This window comes from Vigna unguiculata, chromosome 2 (assembly GCF_037176805.1).
Source record: "Vigna unguiculata cultivar grain cowpea cultivar isolate G323 ecotype 2 chromosome 2, ASM3717680v1, whole genome shotgun sequence".
Lineage (NCBI taxonomy): Eukaryota > Viridiplantae > Streptophyta > Magnoliopsida > Fabales > Fabaceae > Vigna > Vigna unguiculata.
Genome location: NC_140793.1, coordinates 12,869,896 through 12,892,479, shown reverse-complemented (window position 1 = coordinate 12,892,479; position 22,584 = coordinate 12,869,896). Strand labels below are relative to the sequence as shown.

Here is a 22,584-nt window from a genome sequence, read left to right as displayed (position 1 = left end):
TTCTCCCGAATCTTAAGACACTAGTTTTAATGTAAGTTTATTATGATCTTGTGAAGGACTTTTATTTTTTCACAAGTTGAAACTAATTCTCTTCTTCCAGGATCAAATTAAACTTGATATTGGTTACTTTCCAATGGTTGCAATCCGTCGATAACATTTCTTGGCAACAGTACCCCACCTTGATATGTAACAATAAATAATTCCATGCATTGTGTTTGACGAATTTGCTTCTTATCGACGGACCAAATGCATAGTAAAGCACTATGAACAAGCTTCCATTTTAAACATGGAAGTTGGTGTGTTTCATTCACATGCTTATCCTTTTGTTCTTGTAAAATGACATCACATACTGTAGAAGAAAAAAAATTGACGAATAAACTTCCTCTAGTTCCATTTCTTTTTCTTTATTTTCCCTTCCTTCTGCAGTTTATATTACTTCTTGTTCTATTCTTTCTTTTTCTGTTTTCTCCTTCAGCCTACGTTGATCCTTACTGACTTGTCTTAGTGTCATAAATTTCTACCTCTTTTGATGTCCCTCATGCCTCAAACAAAGGGAAGGTTCATCAAGATGGAGTGTTTTAAAACGAAGCCATGCCCATCCCAAAAGAAGATGACAAGAGTCCATGAGAGCAATATCACATAATACTTCTTTCACACATTGCCATGTACTGAATTTGTTCCATGCTTGATCCAGATGAAAGGTTGCTGGTTACTGGAATTTCTCCACCAATCTTTGGCTCACAACATCGTTTTCGCTTCCGTAATCGAATGCAACTAAACATGGATGGCCTTCGGTTAAACACTTTGTATAATAAACTTCCTTTCGTGTTCCAAATCTAGATAGCCAGGCTCTGAATACCAAATGTTGTGAATCCACAGGGTTCGATTCGTTTGACTGATGTATCATTGTTGGAATGCTAACAAGCAAGAAATTTGAGAAATTATTTAAAACGAGAAAATGGAAACATAAAAGAAGATGGAACGAAAATTGATAGACATCACACTTCCAAGAATGGAAGATAAGCCTAAGTGTTGAAACACACAAAGGGATAAAGGACCTTTGATTAAACTCCTGGATTCTTGAATCACTCAAGAACTTAGGAGAATCACTCTCACTAAGATAGATGAGATAAAACTCGTTTATTTTTTGAATAAAACTCAGCTTGCCTTCATTGATGGAAATGGTTCAACTTATATAGGAGCTTTAACCATCAGAATTACAAAAGACACATAAATTTCAATATCATCCCGCTTAAAGCTATTAATTAATGATCCACTCAAGGTAATAACGATCCGCTACTTAATGGTTGATTTTAACTGAATTTAAGGCTACCAAAAGTCATCCACAAACCTTGAGCAAAGGTCCTCTTGATCTTCCAAAGGTTGGTTCTTAAGTTGGCATATGGACCCTTATTTCAACTTGAAGATAAAGCAAAACTAAAGCAAAACTAAAGCCCATTAATTGTTTACGCGCAAACACAATATGGCAGCCAATTTTACAAAGCATTGGGCCCTTATTTAAATAAACGAAACTCCATCAACACGGCGCATTAGTCATCCTCCATTTGACCCATATGCAATTCAAATCATACCCTCGTTCTTCGAGTAGATTTCTCCCGAATCTTAAGACACTAGTTTTAATGTAAGTTTATTATGATCTTGTGAAGGACATTTATTTTTTCACAAGTTGAAACTAATTCTCTTCTTCCAGGATCAAATTCAACTTGATATTGGTTACTTTCCAATGGTTGCAATCCGTCGATAACGTTTCTTGGCAATAGTGCCCCACCTTGATATGTAACAATAAATAATTCCATGCATTGTGTTTGACGAATTTGCTTCTTATCGACGGACCAAATGCATAATAACGCACTATGAACAAGCTTCCGTTTTAAACATGGAAGTTGGTGTGTTTCATTCACATGCTTATCCTGTTGTTTCTGTAAAATGACATCACAAACTGTAGAAGAAAAAACATTGACGAATAAACTTCCTCTAGTTCCATTTCTTTTTCTTTATTTTCCCTCCCTTTTGTAGTTTATATGACTTCTTGTTCTGTTCTTTCTTTTTCTATTTTCTCCTTCAGCCTACGTTGATCCTTACTGACTTGTCTTGGTGTCATAAATTTCTACCTCTTTTGATGTCCCTCATGCCTCAAATAAAGGGAACGTTCATCAAGATGGAGTGTTTTAAAACGAAGCCATGCCCATCCCAAAAGAAGATGACAAGAGTCCATGAGAGCAATATCACATAATACTTCTTTCACACATTGCCATGTACTGAATTTGATCCATGCTTGATCCAGATGAAAGGTTGCTGGTAACTGGAGTTTCTCCACCAATCTTTGGCTCACAACATCGTTTTCGCTTCCGTAATCGAATGCAACTAAACATGGATGGCCTTCAGTTAAACACTTTGTATAATAAACTTCCTTTCCTGTTCCAAACCTAGATAGCCAGGCTTTGAATACCAAATGATGTGAATCCACAGGGTTCGATTCGTTTGACTGATGTATCATTAATGGAATGCTAACAAGTAAGAAATTTGAGAAATTATTTAAAACGAGAAAATGGAAACATAAAAGAAGATGGAACGGAAATTGATAGACATCACACTTCCAAGAATGGAAGATAAGCCTAAGTGTTGAAACACACAAAGGGATAAAGGACCTTTGATTAAACTCCTGGATTCTTGAATCACTCAAGAACTTAGGAGAATCACTCTCACTAAGATTGATGAGATAAAACTCGTTTATTTTCTGAATAAAACTCAGCTTGCCTTCATTGATGAAAGTGGTTCAACTTATAAAGGAGCTTTAACGATCAAAATTACAAAAAACACATAAATTTCAATATCATCCCGCTTAAAGCTATTAATTAATGATCCACTCAAGGTAATAACGATCCGCTACTTAATGGTTGATTTTAACTGAATTTAAGGCTACCAAAAGTCATCCACAAACTTTGAGCAAAGGTCCTCTTGATCTTCCAAAGGTTGGTTCTTAAGTTGGCATATGGACCCTTATTTCAACTTCAAGATAAAGCAAAACTAAAGCCCATTAATTGTTTAAGCACAAACACAATTTGGTCAGCCAATTTTACAAAGCATTGGGCCCTTATTTAAATAAACGAAACTCCATCAACACGGCGCATTAGTCACCTCCATTTGACCAATATGCAATTCAAATCTTACCCTCCTTCCTCGAGAATATTTCTCCCGAATCTTAAGACACTAGTTTTAATGTAAGTTTATTATGATCTTGTGAAGGACTTTTATTTTTCCACAAGTTGAAACTAATACTCTTCTTCCAGGATCAAATTCAACTTGATATTGGTTACTTTCCAATGGTTGCAATTCGTCGATAACATTTCTTGGCAACAGTACCACACCTTTATATGTAACAATAAATAATTCCATGCATTGTGTTTGACGAATTTGCTTCTTATCGACGGACCAAATGCATAATAAAGCACTATGAACAAGCTTCCGTTTTAAACATGGAAGTTGGTGTGTTTCATTCACATGCTTATCCTGTTGTTCCTGTAAAATGACATCACAAACAGTAGAACAAAAAACATTGACGAATAAACTTCCTCTAGTTCTATTTCTTTTTCTTTATTTTCCCTTCCTTCTGCTGTTTATATTACTTGTTGTTCTATTCTTTCTTTTTCTGTTTTCTCCTTCAGCCTACGTTGATTCTTACTGACTTGTCTTGGTGTCATAAATTTCTACCTCTTTTGATGTCCCTCATGCCTCAAATAAAGGGAACGTTCATCAAGATGGAGTGTTTTAAAACGAAGCCATGCCCATCCCAAAAGAAGATGACAAGAATCCATGAGAGCAATATCACATAATACTTCTTTTAAACATTGCCATGTACTAAATTTGATCCATGCTTGATCCAGATGAAAGGTTGCTGGTAACTGAAATTTAAGGCTACCAAAGGTCATCCACAAACTTTGAGCAAAGGTCCTCTTGATCTTCCAAAGGTTGGTTCTTAAGTTGACATATGCACCCTTATTTCAACTTCAAGATAAAGAAAAACTAAAGCCCATTAATTGTTTAAGCACAAACACAATTTGGTCAGCCAATTTTACAAAGCATTGGGCCCTTATTTAAATAAACGAAACTCCATCAACACGGCGCATTAGTCATCCTCCATTTGACCCATATGCAATTCAAATCTTACCCTCCTTCCTCGAGAATATTTCTCCCGAATCTTAAGACACTAGTTTTAATGTAAGTTTATTATGATCTTGTGAAGGACTTTTATTTTTCCACAAGTTGAAACTAATTCTCTTCTTCCAGGATCAAATTCAACTTGATATTGGTTACTTTCCAATGGTTGCAATTCGTCGATAACATTTCTTGGCAACAGTACCACACCTTGATATGTAACAATAAATAATTCCATGCATTGTGTTTGACAAATTTGCTTCTTATCGACGGACCAAATGCATAATAAAGCACTATGAACAAGCTTCCATTTTAAACATGGAAGTTGGTGTGTTTCATTCACATGCTTATCCTGTTGTTCCTGTAAAATGACATCACAAACTGTAGAAGAAAAAACATTGACGAATAAACTTTCTCTAGTTCCATTTCTTTTTCTTTATTTTCCCTTCCTTCTGCAGTTTATATTACTTCTTGTTCTATTCTTTCTTTTTCTGTTTTCTCCTTCAGCCTACATTGCTCCTTACTGACTTGTCTTGGTGTCATAAATTTCTACTTCTTTTGATGTCCCTCATGCCTCAAATATATGGAACGTTCATCAAGATGGAGTGTTTTAAAACGAAGCCATGCCCATCCCAAAAGAAGATGACAAGAGTCCATGAGAGCAATATCACATAATACTTCTTTCACACATTGCCATGTACTCAATTTGGTCCATGGTTGATATAGATGAAAGGTTGTTGTTAACTGGAGTTTCTCCACCAATCTTTGGCACAAAACATTGTTTTCGCTTCCGTACTCGAATGCAATTAAACATGGATGGCCTTCGGTTAAACACTTCGTATAATAAACTTCCTTTCTTCTTCCAAATCTAGATAGCCAGGCTCTGAATACCAAATGATATGAATCCACAGGGTTCGATTCGTTTGACTGATGTATCATTGTTGGAATGCTAACAAGCAAGAAATTTCAAAAATTATTTAAAACGAGAAAATGGAAACATAAAAGAATATGGAACGGAAATTGATAGACATCACACTTCCAAGAATGGAAGATAAGTCTAAGAGTTGAAACACACAAAGGGATAAAGGACCTTTGATTAAACTCATGGATTCTTGAATCACTCAAGAAATTAGGAGAATCATTCTCACTAAGATAGATGAGATAAAACTCATTTATTTTCTGAATAAAACTCAGCTTGCCTTCATTGATGAAAATGGTTCAACTTATATAGGAGCTTTAACCATCAGAATTACAAAGGACACATAAATTTCAATATCATCCAGCTTAAAGCTATTAATTAATGATCGACTCAAGGTAATAACGATCCGCTACTTAATGGTTGATTGTAACTGAATTTAAGGCTACCAAAAGTCATCCACAAACTTTGAGCAAAGGTCCTCTTGATCTTCCAAAGGTTGGTTCATAAGTTGGCATATGGATCCTTATTTCAACTTCAAGATAAAGCAAAACTAAAGCCCATTAATTGGTTAAGCACAAACACAATTTGGTCAGCCAATTTTACAAAGCATTAGGCCCTTATTTAAATAAAAGAAACTCCATCAACATGACGCATTAGTCCTCCTCCATTTGACCCATATGCAATTCACATCATACCCTCCTTTTCGAGAAGATTTCTCCTGAATCTTAAGACACTAATTTTAGTGTAAGTTTATTATGATCTTGTGAAGGACTTTTATTTTTTCACAAGTTGAAACTAATTCTCTTCTTCTAGGATCAAATTCAACTTGATATTTGTTACTTTCCAATGGTTGCAATCCGTCGATAACATTTCTTGACAACAGTACCCCACTTTGATATGTAACAATAAATAATTCCATGCATTATTTTTGACGAATTTCCTTCTTATCGACGGACAAAAATGCATAATAAAGCACTATGAACAAGCTTCCTTTTTGAACATGGAAGTTGGTGTGTTTCATTCACATGCTTATCCTTTTGTTCCTGTAAAATGACATCGCAAACTATGGAAGAAAAAACATTGACGAATAAACTTTCTCTAGTTCCATTTCTTTTTCTTTATTTTTTATTCCTTCTGCAGTTTATATTACTTCTTGTTTTATTCTTTCTTTTTCTGTTTTCTCCTTCAGCCTACGTTGATCCTTACCAACATAGCTAGGTGTCATAAATTTCTACTTCTTTTGATGTCCCTCATGCCTCAAATAAAGGGAACGTTAATCAAGATGGAGTGTTTTAAAACGAAGCCATGCCCATCCCAAAAGAAGATGGCAGGATTCCATGAGAGCAATATCACATAATACTTCTTTCACACATTGCCAAGTACTGAATTTGATCCATACTTGATCCAGATGAAAGGTTGCTGGTAATTGGAGTTTCTCCACAAATATTTGGCTCACAACATTGTTTTCGCTTCCGTAATCGAATGCAACTAAACATGGATGGCCTTCGGTTAAACACTTTGTATAATAAACTTCCTTTCCTATTCCAAATCTAGAAAACCAGGCACTGAATACCAAATGATGTGAATCCACAGGGTTCGATTCCTTTGACTGATCTATCATTGTTGGAATTCTAACAAGCAAGAAATTGGAGAAATTATTTAAAACGAGAAAATGGAAACATAAAAGAAGATGGAACGGAAATGGATAGACACCACACTTCCAAGAATGGAAGATAAGCCTAAGAGTTGAAACACACAAAGCGATAAAGGACCTTTGATTAAACTCATGGATTCTTGAATCACTCAAGAACTTAGGAGAATCACTCTCACTAAGATAGATGAGATAAAACTCGTTTATTTTCTGAATAAAATTCAGCTTGCCTTCATGATGAAAATGGTTCAACTTGTATAGGAGCTTTAACCATGAGAAATACAAAAGACACATAAATTTCAATATCATCCCGCTTAAAGCTATTAATTAATGATCCACTCAAGCTAATAACGATCCGCTACTTAATGGTTGATTGTAACTGAATTTAAAGCTACCAAAAGTCATCCAAAAACCTTGAGCAAAGGTCCTCTTAATCTTCCAAAGGTTGGTTCTAAAGTTGGGATATGGACCCTTATTTCAACTTGAAGATAAAGAAAAACTAAAGCCCATTAATTGGTTAAGCACAAACACAATTTGGTCAGCGAATTTTACAAAGCATTGGGCCCTTATTTAAATAAAAGAAAGTGCATCAACACGGCGCGTTAGTCATCCTCCATTTGACCCATATGTAATTCACATCATACCCTCCTTTTTCGAGAAGATTTGTACCAAATCTTAAGACATTAGTTTTAATGTAAGTTTATTATGATCTTGTGAATGACTTTTATTTTTTCTCAAGTTGAAACTAATTCTCTTCTTCCAGGATCAAATTCAACTTGATATTTGTTACTTTCCAATGGTTGCAATCCGTTGATAAAATTTATTCGCAACAGTACCCCACCTTGATATGTAACAATAAATAATTCCATGCATTGTGTTTGACGAATTTGCTTCTTATCGACGGACCAAATGCATATTAAAGCACTATGAACAAGCTTCCTTTTTAAACATGGAAGTTGGTGTGTTTCATTCACATGCTTATCATGTTGTTCTTGTAAAATGACATGACAAACTGTAGAAGAAAAAACATTGACGAATAAACTTTCTCTAGTTCCATTTCTTTTTCTTTATTTTCCCTTCCTTCTGCAGTTTATATTACTTCTTTTTCTATTCTTTCTTTTTCTGTTTTCTCCTTCAGCCTACATTGATCCTTACTGACTTGGCTTGGTGTCATAAATTTCTACTTCTTTTGATGTCCCTCATGCCTCAAATAAAGGGAGCGTTCATCAAGATGGAGTGTTTTTGTTCTTATAGAGCCAAGCTGTAATCCACAAATCTGCTGAGGTACTCGGATATCTGGTCTCTAGTTGTCTTCTCTTACTTCGGTCAGATATAGGGGGCGACGCAGGGGGACCTTCAAAAGACACTCTGATGCGTAAGTCAGCACTGGTGATATCAGGATTTCAGAGAATATTTTAATGCGTGATCAATGCATAGAACAGTGTGCTATTTATACCTTTTTACATGTGGGTCCTACCTGAAATGGGCTTTCTAGCCCAATATTCCCTTTCTGGCCATTTCTGGATCCAATGGTAAGGAGAGAAATTACAAGGAGGTCCTTCGAGGGTTGGTGGTATTCGGTGTTCAACCATGAGGATCTTCATGGGTAGGTACTTCTTGTCTGTCTTGACCATCTAAGTGGTAGTTGGACTCAGGCAGCTCGTCTTTTGAACTTTGGTGTAGAACAAATAGTCTGGGGAGGGGTACTTAGTGCAGAGTATGCGGCTTAGGGAATTGTTCGTAGTCGCATACTTCAAAGGAAGACATCTAGTGCAGGGTATGCGGCCCACAGGGTTGTTGGTGGCCGCATACTGTAGGAGATGACATCAAGTATAAAGTATGCGGCCTAGAGGGTTGCTAATGGCCGCATAGTAAATGGGAGGATAGCTAGTGCAGGGTATGCGACCCACAGGGTTGTTGGTGGCCGCATACTGCTGGAGAGGATACCTAGTACAGGGTATGCAGCCTAGAGGGTTGCTGGTGGCCGTATACTGTAGGGGAGGACATCTTTGTAGGGTATGCGGCCCAGAGGGTTGCTGATGGTTGCATACTACATGGGAGGATATCTAGTGCAGGGTAGGCGGTCCACAGGGTTGTTGGTGGCCGAACACTGTAGGGGAGGACACCTAGTACAGGTTATGCGGCCTTGATGGTTGTTGATGGCCGCATACTACAGGGGAGGATACCTAGTACAGGGTATGCGACCCAGGGTGTTGCTGGTGGCCGCATACTGTAGGGGAGGACATCTAGTGCAGGGTATGCGACCCAAAGGGTTGCTGGTGGCCGCATACTTGGGTGTGGTTGGCACATCAGCCTCCCAGTCTTGAGGAGCATAGTGACGTATAGACTTACTGTGAGTGCCTTGCCGCTAGGTTTGTATTTTGTCTTTGGGGCCGCTTTGTTTTTGTATTTGCAATTTTCATTTGTGGCCTTTGGCAGTGTATCGTATAGGGATACTAGCCTCCCAGTCTTGAGGAGCGTAGTGATGTATAGACTTATTGAGTTTAGGCCTCTATGTTTTTGCTGGTTTGGGGCCGTTATGTTTTGTTTTTGGTAGCTTTGGGCTGGTATGTTATTGTTTGTAGCTTTAAGCTGTTATGTTGCACAAATGCTTATTGGGTTGCTTTGCTTGCTTGGTTGTGATACAAGTTTGGGTTAGTGGCATTTCGTTTTAGTCATTGAGTACTTGTTATTTATCCGACCAGCAACTTTTAGGTTAGAGGCTGGGAACTCATTATATTCGACCAACGACTCATAGGTTAGAGGTTGGGGACTTTGTCATTTGTATTCGACGAGTGGCTCTTAGTTAGAGGCTGGGGACTGTCACTTATATTCAACCAGCGACTATTAGATTAGAGGCTTGGAACTTTGTTACTTGTATTCGACCATCGACTCTTAGATTAGAGGCTGGAAACTTTGTTACTTGTATTCGACCAGCGGCTCTTAGATTAGAGGCTGGGAACTGTCACTTGTATTCGACCAACTACTCTTAGATTAGAGGCTGGGAACTTTGTTACTTGTATTCGACCAGCGTCTCTTAGATTAGAGGCTGGGAACTGTCACTTATATTCGACCAACTGCTCTTAGATTAGAGGCTGGGAACTTTGTTACTTGTATTCGACTAGCGTCTCTTAGATTAGAGGTTGGGAACTTTGTTACTTGTATTCGACCAGCGGCTCTTAGATTAGAGGCTGGGAACTTTCACTTGTATTCGACCAACTGCTCTTAGTTTAGAGGTTGGGAACTGTCACTTGTATTCGACCAACTGCTCTTAGATTAGAGGTTGGGAACTTTGTTACTTGTATTCGACCAGCGGCTCTTAGATTAGAGGCTGGGAACTGTCACTTGTATTCGACCAACTGCTCTTAGATTATTAGAGATTGGGAACTTTGTTACTTGTATTCGACCAACGTCTCTTAGATTAGAGGCTGGGAACTTTGTTACTTGTATTCGACCAGCGGTTCTTAAATTAGAGACTGGGAATTGTCACTTGTATTCGACCAACTGCTCTTAGATTACAGGCTGTGAACTTTGTTACTTGTATGCGACCAGCGGCTCTTAGATTAGAGGCTGGGAACTGTCACTTGTATTCGACCAACTGCTCTTAGATTAGAGGCTGGGAACTTTGTTACTTGTATTCGACCAGAGGCTCTTAGATTAGAGGCTGGAAACTGTCACTTGTATTCGACCAACTACTCTTAGATTAGAGGTTGGGAACTTTGTTACTTGTATTCGACCAGCGTCTCTTACATTAGAGGCTGGGAACTTTGTTACTTGTATTCGACTAGTGGTTCTTAAATTAGAGGCTGGGAATTGTCACTTGTAATCGACCAACTGCTCTTAAATTAGAGGCTGCGAACTTTGTTACTTGTATTCGACCAGCGACTCTTAGATTAGAGGCTGGGAACTGTCACTTGTATTCGACCGGGCGCCAATTGTTCTTATAGAGCCGAGCTGTAATCCACAAATCTGCTGAGGTACTCGGATATCTGGTCTCTAGCTGTCTTCTCTTACTTCGGTCAGATATAGGGGGCGACGCAGGGGGACCTTCAAAAGACACTCTGATGCGTAAGTCAGCACTGGTGATATCAGGATTTCAGAGAATATTTTAATGCGTGATCAATGCATAGAACAGTGTGCTATTTATACCTTTTTACATGTGGGTCCTACCTGAAATGGGCTTTCTAGCCCAATATTCCCTTTCTGGCCATTTCTGGATCCAATGGTAAGGAGAGAAATTACAAGGAGGTCCTTCGAGGGTTGGTGGTATTCGGTGTTCAACCATGAGGATCTTCATGGGTAGGTACTTCTTGTCTGTCTTGACCATCTAAGTGGTAGTTGGACTCAGGCAGCTCGTCTTTTGAACTTTGGTGTAGAACAAATAGTCTGGGGAGGGGTACTTAGTGCAGAGTATGCGGCTTAGGGAATTGTTGGTAGTCGCATACTTCAAAGGAAGACATCTAGTGCAGGGTATGCGGTCCACAGGGTTGTTGGTGGCCGCATACTGCAGGAGATGACATCAAGTATAGAGTATGCGGCCTAGAGGGTTGCTAATGGCCGCATAGTAAATGGGAGGATAGCTAGTGCAGGGTATGCGACCCACAGGGTTGTTGGTGGCCGCATACTGCTGGAGAGGATACCTAGTACAGGGTATGCAGCCTAGAGGGTTGCTGGTGGCCGCATACTGTAGGGGAGGACATCTTTGTAGGGTATGCGGCCCAGAGGGTTGCTGATGGTTGCATACTACAGGGGAGGATATCTAGTGCAGGGTAGGCGGTCCACATGGTTGTTGGTGGCCGAACACTGTAGGGGAGGACACCTAGTACAGGTTATGCGGCCTTGATGGTTGTTGATGGCCGCATACTACAGGGGAGGATACCTAGTACAGGGTATGCGACCCAGGGTGTTGCTGGTGGTCGCATACTGTAGGGGAAGACATCTAGTGCAGGGTATGCGACCCAAAGGGTTGCTGGTGGCCGCATACTTGGGTGTGGTTGGGACAGTTTTAAAACGAAACCATGCCCATCCCAACAGAAGATGACAAGAGTCCATGGGAGCAATATCACATAATACTTCTTTCACACATTGCCATGTACTGAATTTGATCCATGCTTGATCCAGATGAAAGGTTGCTGGTAACTGGAGTTTCTCCAACCTCACAACATTATTTTCGCTTCCGTAATCGAATACAACTAAACATGGATGGCCTTCGGTTAAACACTTTGTATAATAAACTTCCTTTCCTATTCCAAATCTAGATAGCCAGGCTCTGAATACCAAATGATGTGAATCCACAGGGTTCGATTCATTTGACTGATCTAGCATTGTTGGAATGCTAACAAGCAAGAAATTTCAGAAATTATTTAAAACGAGAAAATGGAAACACAAAAGAAGATGGAACAGAAATTGATAGACATCAGACTTCCAAGAATGGAAGATAAGCCTAAGAGTTCAAACACAAAAAGGGATAAAGGACCTTTGATTAAACTCATGGATTCTTGAATCACTCAAGAACTTAGGAGAATCACTCTCACTAAGATACATGAGATAAAACTCGTTTATTTTCTAAATAAAACTCACCTTTCCTTCATTGGTGAAAATGGTTCAACTTGTATAGGAGCTTTAACCATAAGAATTACAAAAGACACATAAATTTCAATATCATCCCGCTTAAAGCTATTAATTAATGATCCACTCAAGCTAATGACGATCCGCTACTTAATGGTTGATTGTAACTGAATTTAAGGCTACCAAAAGTCATCCACAAACTTTGAGCAAAGGTTCGCTTGATCTTCCAAAGGTTGGTTCTTAAGTTGGCATATGGACCCCTATTTCAACTTGAAGTTAAAGCAAAACTAAAGCCCATTAATTGGTTAAGCACAAACACAATTTGGTCACCCAATTTTACAAAGCATTGGGCCCTTATTTAAATAAAAGAAACTGCATCAACACAGCGCATTAGTCATCCTCCATTTGACCCATATGCAATTCACATCATACCTTCCTTCTTCGAGAAGATTTATCCCGAATCTTAAGACACTAGTTTTAATGTAAGTTTATTATGATCTTGTGAAGGACTTTTATTTTTTCAGAAGTGGAAACTAATTCTCTTCTTCCAGGATCAAATTCAACTTGATATTTGTTACTTTCCAATGGTTGCAATCCGTCGATAACATTTCTTGGCAACAGTACCCCACCTTGATATGTAACAATAAATAATTCCATGCATTGTGTTTGACGAATTTGCTTCTTATCGACGGACCAAATGCATATTAAAGCACTATGAACAAGCTTCCTTTTCAAACATGGAAGTTGGTGTGTTTCATTCACATGCTTATCCTTTTGTTCCTGTAAAATGACATCACAAACTGTAGAAGAAAAAACATTGACGAGTAAACTTTCTCTAGTTCCATTTCTTTTTCTTTATTTTCCCTTCCTTCTACAGTTTATATTACTTCTTTTTCTATTCTTTCTTTTTCTGTTTTCTCCTTCAGCCTACGTTGATCCTTACTGACTTATATTGGTGTCATAAATTTCTACTTCTTTTGATGTCCCTCATGCCTCAAATAAAGGGGACGTTCATCAAGATAGAGTGTTTTAAAACGAAGCCATGCCCATCCCAAAAGAAGATGACAAGAGTCCATGGGAGAATATCACATAATACTTCTTTCACACATTGCCATGTACTGAATTTGATCCATGCTTGATCCAGATGAAATAATGGCTTCTTCTTGTCTCCATTGAAGCTTGCATGAAGAATGGAGGCTCCATGGATGGTGTTGGATGCGGAAGCATGAAGGAAAGAAGCTTAAGGTGTTTGGTTTGGTGTAGGTGAAAGGATTCTTAAGAGAGGTGAGGCCAACTCCTAAGGAAGAAGACTAGAGTAAACTAGAGAAGAGTTTACTCTAATGTGAGCTCAAAAGAGATTTGTGCACAAATTTGGGCAGCAATTCATTACTCAATTTCAAGCTGAAAAACACATCTCCTAAGCCTTCTATTTATAGGCTAAAATGAGACCAAGGAGTCTCCAAAAAGTGGAGGGAAAAAGGAGTCTAAAAAGTTGAATTTTGGAGCCAAAAAGAGCATGTGGGAGGTGTGACTTGCCACCTAAGCAAGTCACACTTGTCTTGCCATGGGAAGCTAACTCTCATCCTTGGAGAGCAAGTTTGAGAAGCTTCTAGGCTTTTCTAGAGTAGACACACTACTCTTGGCCCATTTGGCCCATTTGGCCCAATTCCCCTTTTTGGTCCAAAATTACTTCTAAAGCCCAATTTCCTCTAAGGCCCAATACATGGCCCAAAGAAAAACCTATTCTACTGGGCCCAAAATACAAAGCCTAAAAGTTAAATTCTAATCTAATATTTAAACAATTTTGGCCCAAAAGATAAGAGTTTGGGCCCTCTCAACAGTTGAGGACCACTCTTCTTGTCTGCATTTGGCCAAGGCTGGCGTTTGTCATCATCCCCTCCTTCTTGCGAAGGATCTGTCCTCAGATCAACATGTTTCTTCATGACAACAGCCTTTATTATTGTTCTTCTTGTGTCTTCCTCCTCCAGGATCAAAGACCATCCTACAACAAACACCAAACAACAAAATGAGTGTTATATTGGTAAACATCCAAGCAATGCGACTCCCAATGTTCATACACCTTGTATCAAATGAATGATAAAGGTATTTGGTTTTAGGAGATTTTTCATTTTGCTTCTTATTTTCCTTATGTTGAATCCATATAATTTTGAAAATATTTCCTTTTTCAACACAAGGTTTATTTTGGTCTTGCTTTTCTCGTTTAGAGGAAGAAGTAAGCCTGACCTTATTTTCACACATGTCTTTGCCCCTTAGAATGATGACTTTTTTGCTAGGGCACTTAAAAGTCTTGTGTTTTCTACCTAAATAATTGGAACTTGTTGTTTCACTTATATGCATGTTGGTAGAATTATCTTTTTCTTTGTTTATTTTATTTTTCATTTGCATTTGATCTTCTACTACTTGGGATGGTGATAAAGGATGCAAGACAAATTTTCTATCCTTGTGAGTGAAGGTGATTTCATTGGTAAGACCATTATGCATGGTTTTCTTGTCAAATTGCCAAGGTCTTCCCAATAAAACATGGCAAGCTTCCATAGGTACTACATCACATAGCACACTATCTTCATATTTCCCTATGGATAACTTGACCTTCACTTGATGTTGGACTGTCAAATCCCCACTTTCATTAAGCTAATGCAATTTGTAAGGTTTTGGATGGGGAATGATAGTCAAAGCCAACTTATCAACCAACCTTGTACTACAACAATTGCAACATGAACCACTATCAACAATGAGAGAACAAGTGTTTTCTAAAATTTTACATCTTGTATGAAAGATGTTCTCTCTTTGTGTTGGCTCTTTGGAATGGGTTGGTTGCTAAGAAGTCTTCTAATCATTAGAAGGTCTCCTTCACAAGGATAGGCAATTTCCTTAGCCTCATCATTAGACTCCTCACTAGAAGTCTCACTCTCACTTTCTTGCTCATCTTGGCTACTATAGTGGTCAACACCCCTTAAGATCATGGTCTTTTTGGTGGGGCATTGAGATGCAACATGACCTCTACCAAGACACTTGAAACATTTGATTTAACTAGTGCGAGTGTGTGAAGATGTGCCTTCCCTTGGTTTCTCCTTTTCCTTGAAACTTTTGGAGGGTTCCTCTTTGACGTGTTTACCCTCCCTCTTGAATTCTTTCTTGGTATAAGAGTTAGAGTAGTCATTTCGAAAATTTTTCCTTAGAATTTGTTGCTCTACCTTTATGCAAAGTTGAACCAAGTCATTTAAGTCTTGGTAGGGCAACAATTCTACTCTATCTCTTATCTCAAGACTTAAGCCACTAAGAAACCTTGCAATGGTGGTATCCTCGGACTCCCTAATCCCAGCCCTCATCATATATAACTCTATCTTTTGTCTATATTCTTCCACTTTCATTTTATTTTGATGGAGTCTTTGGAGCTTATCCATTAGCTCTCTATAATAATAGGAGGGAATATGTCTTCTCCTAAGGGCTCCTTTGAGGTCATTCCAATATTTGACCTCGGGACTTTGATTGATTCTTCTATCTCTTTCGAGGCAGTCCACCAATACATATCATTGCCCTGGAAGCTAAGGGTAGCTAAGGGTACTTTCCTCTCCTCACTTATTTGATGGCAAGCAAAGAGTTGCTCAACCTTCATTTCCTAATCAAGATAAGCTTCAACATCATCTTTCCCATAAAAGTGAGGGAGGTCTATTCTAATGGCTCTTGGTTCCCTAGGCTCTCTTCTTTCTCTTCTTAGAGGAGGAGGAGGTTGATAGAAGTTGTCAACTAGTCTACTATCTTCTTCATAGTGTGTGACTAGTGTTGGAGTGTGGGAGTACAAATGTTGACTCCTATTAATCATCCTCTCATGCAACCTTTCCATATTTCTTGTTCCCCTCCTCTCTTCATCTAAAAGTTGATGAAACCTATCTCTTTCTTGTTTTTCCCTTTCCCTTGCAATTATTTCATCTTCCTTCCAACGTAGTAGTGCTCTCAAATCAAAGGCAATTTGTTTCAAACTTATTTCTTCTTCATTTGAAGCACTCATACATTGAGAAGGAGGTTGAGACATTTTTTTTTAGAAGACTTTGGTCTTTAAAAGAAAATTTCAAAGAAGAAGTAGATAGCAAAAGCTTTTAGTTCTCCTCCAGGAAAGAGAGGTGAATCACTTGGATTGCTTACATACCAAGTCTTTCCTAGCCAAGGGAACTTGAAACTTGTGTACAAAACTTCTTAAATGAAATTAATTCAAAGACTAAGTTGACACACACTAAACTATCAAACAAGAAAATTAAAAACAAGAAAGATTATAAGCTATATGCGACCTAAGTTTTGGTAGAAGTAGAAGGCACTTGGAACCTTCAAACTTCACCACTAAAAGCGCTTCACTAATGTATAGAAGAGGTTCTAGTTAGGAGATGGGATTGAGTACCTAAGACTCCCCCAAGACACCTAACTAGGCCATGAACACAAGAAGGAAAGCATTACAATTTTACAACTCAATTTGAATACAATCAAAGTGCGCAAAATGTAAAAGGTCTTCTTGGCTTTGTCTTCTTGGCTTGGTCCTCACAAGTGTTTCACTCTTGCACTTCCTCTTGATCTCACCAAAGAGGATTCTCTTTCGAGACTAGGTACTCCACCTCCTAGGATGCTACCTTAGGAAAATTAGATCACCTCCAAAAAGAAGTATGCACCAAATATAGAAACCAAACCAAAAGAGGTCAAGAAATAAAGCAAGAAAAGCACAAAATTATAATTGCTAAACCAAAAGCGAATAATGCCATGACAAACTCAAAGGATTACCAAAGAAATGACAAACTAGAAATAAGGTAAAGAAACAAGATAAGCACTCAAATGAATTACCTAATGAATGGCACTAGAATGGATGAAAAACAACCAAAATAAGCTAGAAAACTGCACTGAAATTTGATTTTTCACTCACTGCCAGTCCAAAAACGTGAATTCAGGCCTCTGCTTCAGATATTTTTCATTTTTTCATTTCTCAACATTTTTCAATGATTCTTTTTTTTCACTTTTTCGTCTGTCTTAGCTAAAAGAGGCAAAAATTAGATTTGGATTTGCACCGCCCAATTTTTTATGATAAATCAAATACAAACAGTGTGCAGTCAGACAGAAACTGGAACAGTAGTAAAATGCAACAAAATAATGCTCTCAAACTCAAGTGATGGTAGTGATTCTAGTGTACTTCTTTTGCCACTTTCTTTTGATCTTTTCTTTTGATTCTTTTTGGCACTTGCTTGTATTCTTTTTGTGCTCTTTTTCTTTATTTTTATAGCTCTTACAGCAGCTAGTTTCCACCACAAAACAAAATCACCACCACACTATGTTTGATCATTTGCATTTTAATGGAAACAAAAAACACAAAGGAGAAGGAAACTTAAAGGAATCAAAAGAAGATCATGAAACACAATGGAAATTGAATCTAAGACATTGCTAAGATCTAAATAGCAATCTAAACTCAAAAACAGAAATGAAAAAGCACCAAAGCACAATTAATTGAAAGGAAATTTAGTGTGGTTTATGGTGATTTTAAGCAAGCACAAGGAAAATTCCCACTGGACATTAAGATAACTAAGGTTATCTAGATGTGAAGGTTCATTTCCAAGGCTCAAAGAGAGAAGAGAGTGTTAATTTTTAAGGATTAAAACTGCACTCAAATCTGAAAAAAATTTAGCAACACATCACCAACAAATTCAAAGAAAATTACTTGAAAGCTCTCCTCACACTTGTCCGTCCAAGTGAAAGGTTGGTCCTTCCGAGTAAGCAAAGTCAGAGGCGCCACTATCTTGGAGAATCCCTCTATGAATCTCCTATAGTAGCCCGCTAACCCCACAAAGCTCCTAATCTTTGTGGCCGACTTGGGATTTTCCCATTTTACCACTGCCTCGACCTTTGCCGGATCCACTGCAATCCCCTGGGCCGATATCACATGCCCCAAGAACTGAACTTCATCCATCCAGAACTCGCACTTGGATAACTTGGCATACAGCTGTTTCTCCCTCAAGAAACCAAGTACCAACCTTAGGTGTTCCGCATGTTCTTCCTGAGTCCGGGAATAGATAAGGATGTCGTCTATGAAGACTACGACAAACTTATCTAGGAAAGGTCGGAAGATCCTATTCATGTAGTCAATGAACACTGCTGGGGCGTTGGTCACGCCAAAAGGCATAACCACATGCTCGTAGTGGCCATACCTGGATCTGAATGCCGTCTTTTGCACATCATCAGCCTTTACCAAGATTTGATGATAACCCGATCACAGATCTATCTTCGAGAACACTGTTGATCCGTGCAACTGATCCATCAAGTCATCAATCCTCGAGAGCGGATACTTGTTCTTGATAGTCATCTTGTTCAGTTGCCTGTAGTCCACACACAGACGTGAACTCCCATCCTTCTTCTTTACCAATAATACTAGCGCTCCCCAAGGTGAAGTGCTGGGTCGGATGAACTGTTTCTCCATAAACTCTTCTATCTGTTTCTTGAGTTCTACCAACTCTGCCGGAGCCATACGATGCAGAGCCATCGATACCGGACCCGTCCTTGGTACCAGGTCAATAGAGAACTCCACTTCTCTACTGGGAGGCAACCCTGGTACTTCATCCAGAAACACGTCTTCAAACTCATGTACCACAGATATGACTGATGGTCTCTCTCTCTCCCACCTCTATACGGGCGAAGATGATGAAGCACTGTGCGCCGCTCTGAATCTCCCTCACCGCCCCCTGAGGGGACACCAACTCGAGATCCTCTAAATCGGGAAACAACAACCTCTTCTCCCGGCAGTCTATAAGGACGCGATTGGCAGAGAGCCAATCCATCCCTAAGATCAGTTCCAAGTCTTGCAGAGGCAGGCAGATTAGATTTACCTTGTACCTGCGTCCCTCTACCTCCACTGGACACCTAGCACATAAAGACGACGTCGTGACCAATCCCGACGCCGGAGTAGACACCGCAAGCTCGCATTGTAGCTCGCATACTGGCAAACCCAGACGTTTCACATAACTATCTGACACAAAGGAGTGTGTCGCTCCAGAGTCATACAACACACAACAAGACACACCAACTATTAAGCAGCAACCCATAACCAAGTTACCTGAACCAGTCGCCTCTGCTCCTGTCATAGCATACACCCGGCCTGTCGCCTGAGGCCTATTGCCTTTGTCCCTCCTCTGATGCTGATGGGGAGTCTGAATTGGAGGGCGCGCCGCTGCCCTGGCAAGGTTGGGACAGTCCTTCCCAAAGTGGCCTTCCTTGCCACAGTTGTTGCACCTACGGTAACCCTCCATACAGGGACAAGCGTACCTCGGGTGGGGTCCTCCACATGTATAACACTACACTCGACCCTACTGAGGAGGAAGACCCCTAGACCCCTGAGGCTGATAAGGAGGTCTGTCATACGGTCTCCTCCGCTCGTCATGTCTGGGCTTGGACCCCGATGGTCCACCAATCCTCTGAGGCTGCTGAGGCCGCGGACCTTCTACCTCATTCTTCATCTTCTCCATTACCCTGGCCTTCTCCACCAGAGCGGCAAAATCCTTGACGGACAAGGGTGCCACCATCAAGTGAATGTTGCCGCGGAGTCCATTCTCGAACTTGCGACATCTCCACTCCTCATCGAGTGGCAAGGTGTAGAAACGGCTGAGATGCTTGAACTTCTCAGCATAATCAGCTACTGACTTCCCTCCCTGTGTGAGCTGGAGGAATTCCACCTCCTTGGCATATCTGACACTGTCGGGGAAATACTCTGAGAGGAACTTGCCCCAGAAGGCCTCCCAAGTCACAGGCTCTCCTCTCTCCTCCATGATGGACTTCATGCTCATCCACCAGTGTTCAGCTTCCCCGGTCAGCATGTAGATGGCAAATGCCAACCTGTTATCTGCTGGGCACATCTTCGCATCGAAGATTCTCTCTAGATCCTTCAGCCACTGATCGACTACATCTGGACTGGTCTTCCCGTTGAACTTCACGGGATGGTGTTTCAGGAAGTCTTCCAGACTCCACTCCCTAACTGGTGGTCGTGGCTCAGGGACAAACACAGGGGCAGCTGCCCTGTTCTCCTCCAGTTGGCGGAGGGTCTCCATATGCTGCCGATGAGCATCCTCGGCAGCCACCCTTGCAGCTTCCATCTGCTGCATCACCAATTGTTGCTACTCTAGCGACGCTGCTTGTCGCTGCATAGATGCCTCGTGCTGCTGCATCATCGTTGTACTTTGCTGCGTCATGGTAGCTACCATCGCCTCGATAGCCCTGGCGATATCGGGCACGTCACCCTGGGACGATTGCGAAGTCCTACGAGGAGGTGCCATAGTTCACTGGCACACAGAAAATCACTTGGTTAGGTTTGATAAAGGCAAGAATTTTAACTACGCCCTCAGAGACACACAGAGAAAGCTAAGCGGACATCCAAGTCCAAAGACCGAAGGAATGACCGCTCTGATACCATAAATGTAACACCCCATTTAATTAAGTACGTGAAATTAAAGGAATGTCACGATAAAGATAACATAAAAACGCGGTCTGGGATCAACTCCATACAACCCATAGCACACCACGATGCCCAAAAGAAACTAGAGGAAAAGTTAACCAGAGTGCATAAAACCAAGGACGAACAGATACATGGGTCGCAACCCTAAATGAACTCATGCAAAAATAACAACTAGTCCACGCGGACTATGCAGCAGAATCTCCACTTCCTTGCTGACCTCTGGAATCTCGCCCATCTGCTCCCATCAATTAAATTGATGATCATCGCAAGAAGAACAGCCACATACAATACAACCATACAAACAAACGGGTAAGCTAGAGCCAACACATATTCATCACACAGTCAAGTACATTATCATCATCCCATATCCATATAACAACCAAGCATGTTATGACTCTTCATTCAATACATTACGACTCGACTTGACTCATCCGGATACGTATAACTTAGTCGGATTCAGCGGATGCTTGCACTTGTGGTGGATACCCCTGCTCGATCCTGAGTTGCTCATCTCCGAGCTATGTGTTACAAGTGTTACGATGAATCAAATCTCCCTCACCACAAGGTTAGCCCTTAATGAATTTCAGGCCTCCTGCTACTCTCACCACAGGAGTCAGTCCGCTCTAAGTGAGAATAACTGGCTCCTTAGAGTGTCATGATGCAACCTTAACTTGAATCCTTACCTAGTTATACAGATGGGGCACCACCATGGACACCCACTAACATGGGCCATGGAATTACGTCCCGACCACTGAAGCGCGACCTCGGAGGTCTCACCTAGAGACCCCAAGGAATTTACATGCTGACACGGACCAACATTCATAACTCAGCAATAAGAGAACATTAAATCATATTTACATTTCTATACCAACCCCTGAGATTAATTCCTCATACGCATCATATTTCGAATCCAAACCTCTGGTCATCACCACCCCATGAATCTAGGGCCTCATCCCATATCAATAACGTGCTCCTTTAGTTCCAAACCACTCATTCATTTCACATGCCGAGATCATACACAACCCGTCATACGCAATTCATAATTCATGCCAAGTACACATAATATTCCATTATATACATGTTTATCATCATACAATTCACACCTAAACCAATATCAATCATCCAAGAATAAACAAGCACCCAAACAGCGTACTGCCTCGCCCAACCCCGGGCTCAGGCTGAAGGGTTTCGCTCAGGCGAGACGTGCTTGCTCAGGCGAGCCCCCCCTTCGCCTAGGCGAGGGTTCGATGGAGCACCCAAGGAACATCATGGGATCTCGCTTAGGCGAGACCCCTCTCGCCTGGGCGAGGTGTTCCCTCGCTCAAAAGTTCGAACGGGTCGCCTGGGCGACCTTTCACGCAATGGGGTTTGGGCGAGCCTACGTCAGACTCGCCTAGGCGAATCCGACTCGCCTGGGCGAGATTACCAGCTCTCGCCCTGGTTTCTCCTGCAACAGATGTACATTCCGATCCAAACAACCATACAGGGTATTCCACGCACCAAAAACAATGATTTCACCGTACAACATCAAGCAAACTCAAGAATAGACCAAAACTCAACTTAAACTTGAAACCTTAACTTCCCGTACCTGGAAAAGGGCTAAGAGCGGGGTGCGTCTCCAACAGCGGAACGCGAAGCTCCAGCGGCAGATTACTGAGCTGCGGAACAGATGCAGAAGAGCATACGTAAGCCTACGACGAACCCCTACTGGAAGTACAAACATAAAGGCGGAAGGAAAGAAAGACCTGAGGTGTAGAGCACTTACATGAGGCTAGG

At 40.4% G+C, this 22,584-nt stretch overlaps 1 protein-coding gene across 1 annotated transcript; it reads right to left on the bottom strand.

Moving 5' to 3' along the window:
* Positions 1 to 18,943: 18,943 nt before the first annotated feature.
* Positions 18,944 to 19,609, bottom strand: LOC146888337 (uncharacterized). Its single transcript, XM_085670058.1, has one exon. The coding sequence runs from the start codon at positions 19,607 to 19,609 to the stop codon at positions 18,944 to 18,946; it is 666 nt and encodes a 221-aa protein (XP_085526184.1).
* Positions 19,610 to 22,584: the final 2,975 nt, after the last annotated feature.

What these genes read in the sequence shown, in the direction of transcription:
- LOC146888337 (XM_085670058.1), bottom strand. Translation starts at nt 19,609, where the DNA reads ATGGAGGGTTACCGTAGGTGCAACAACTGTGGCAAGGAAGGCCACTTT.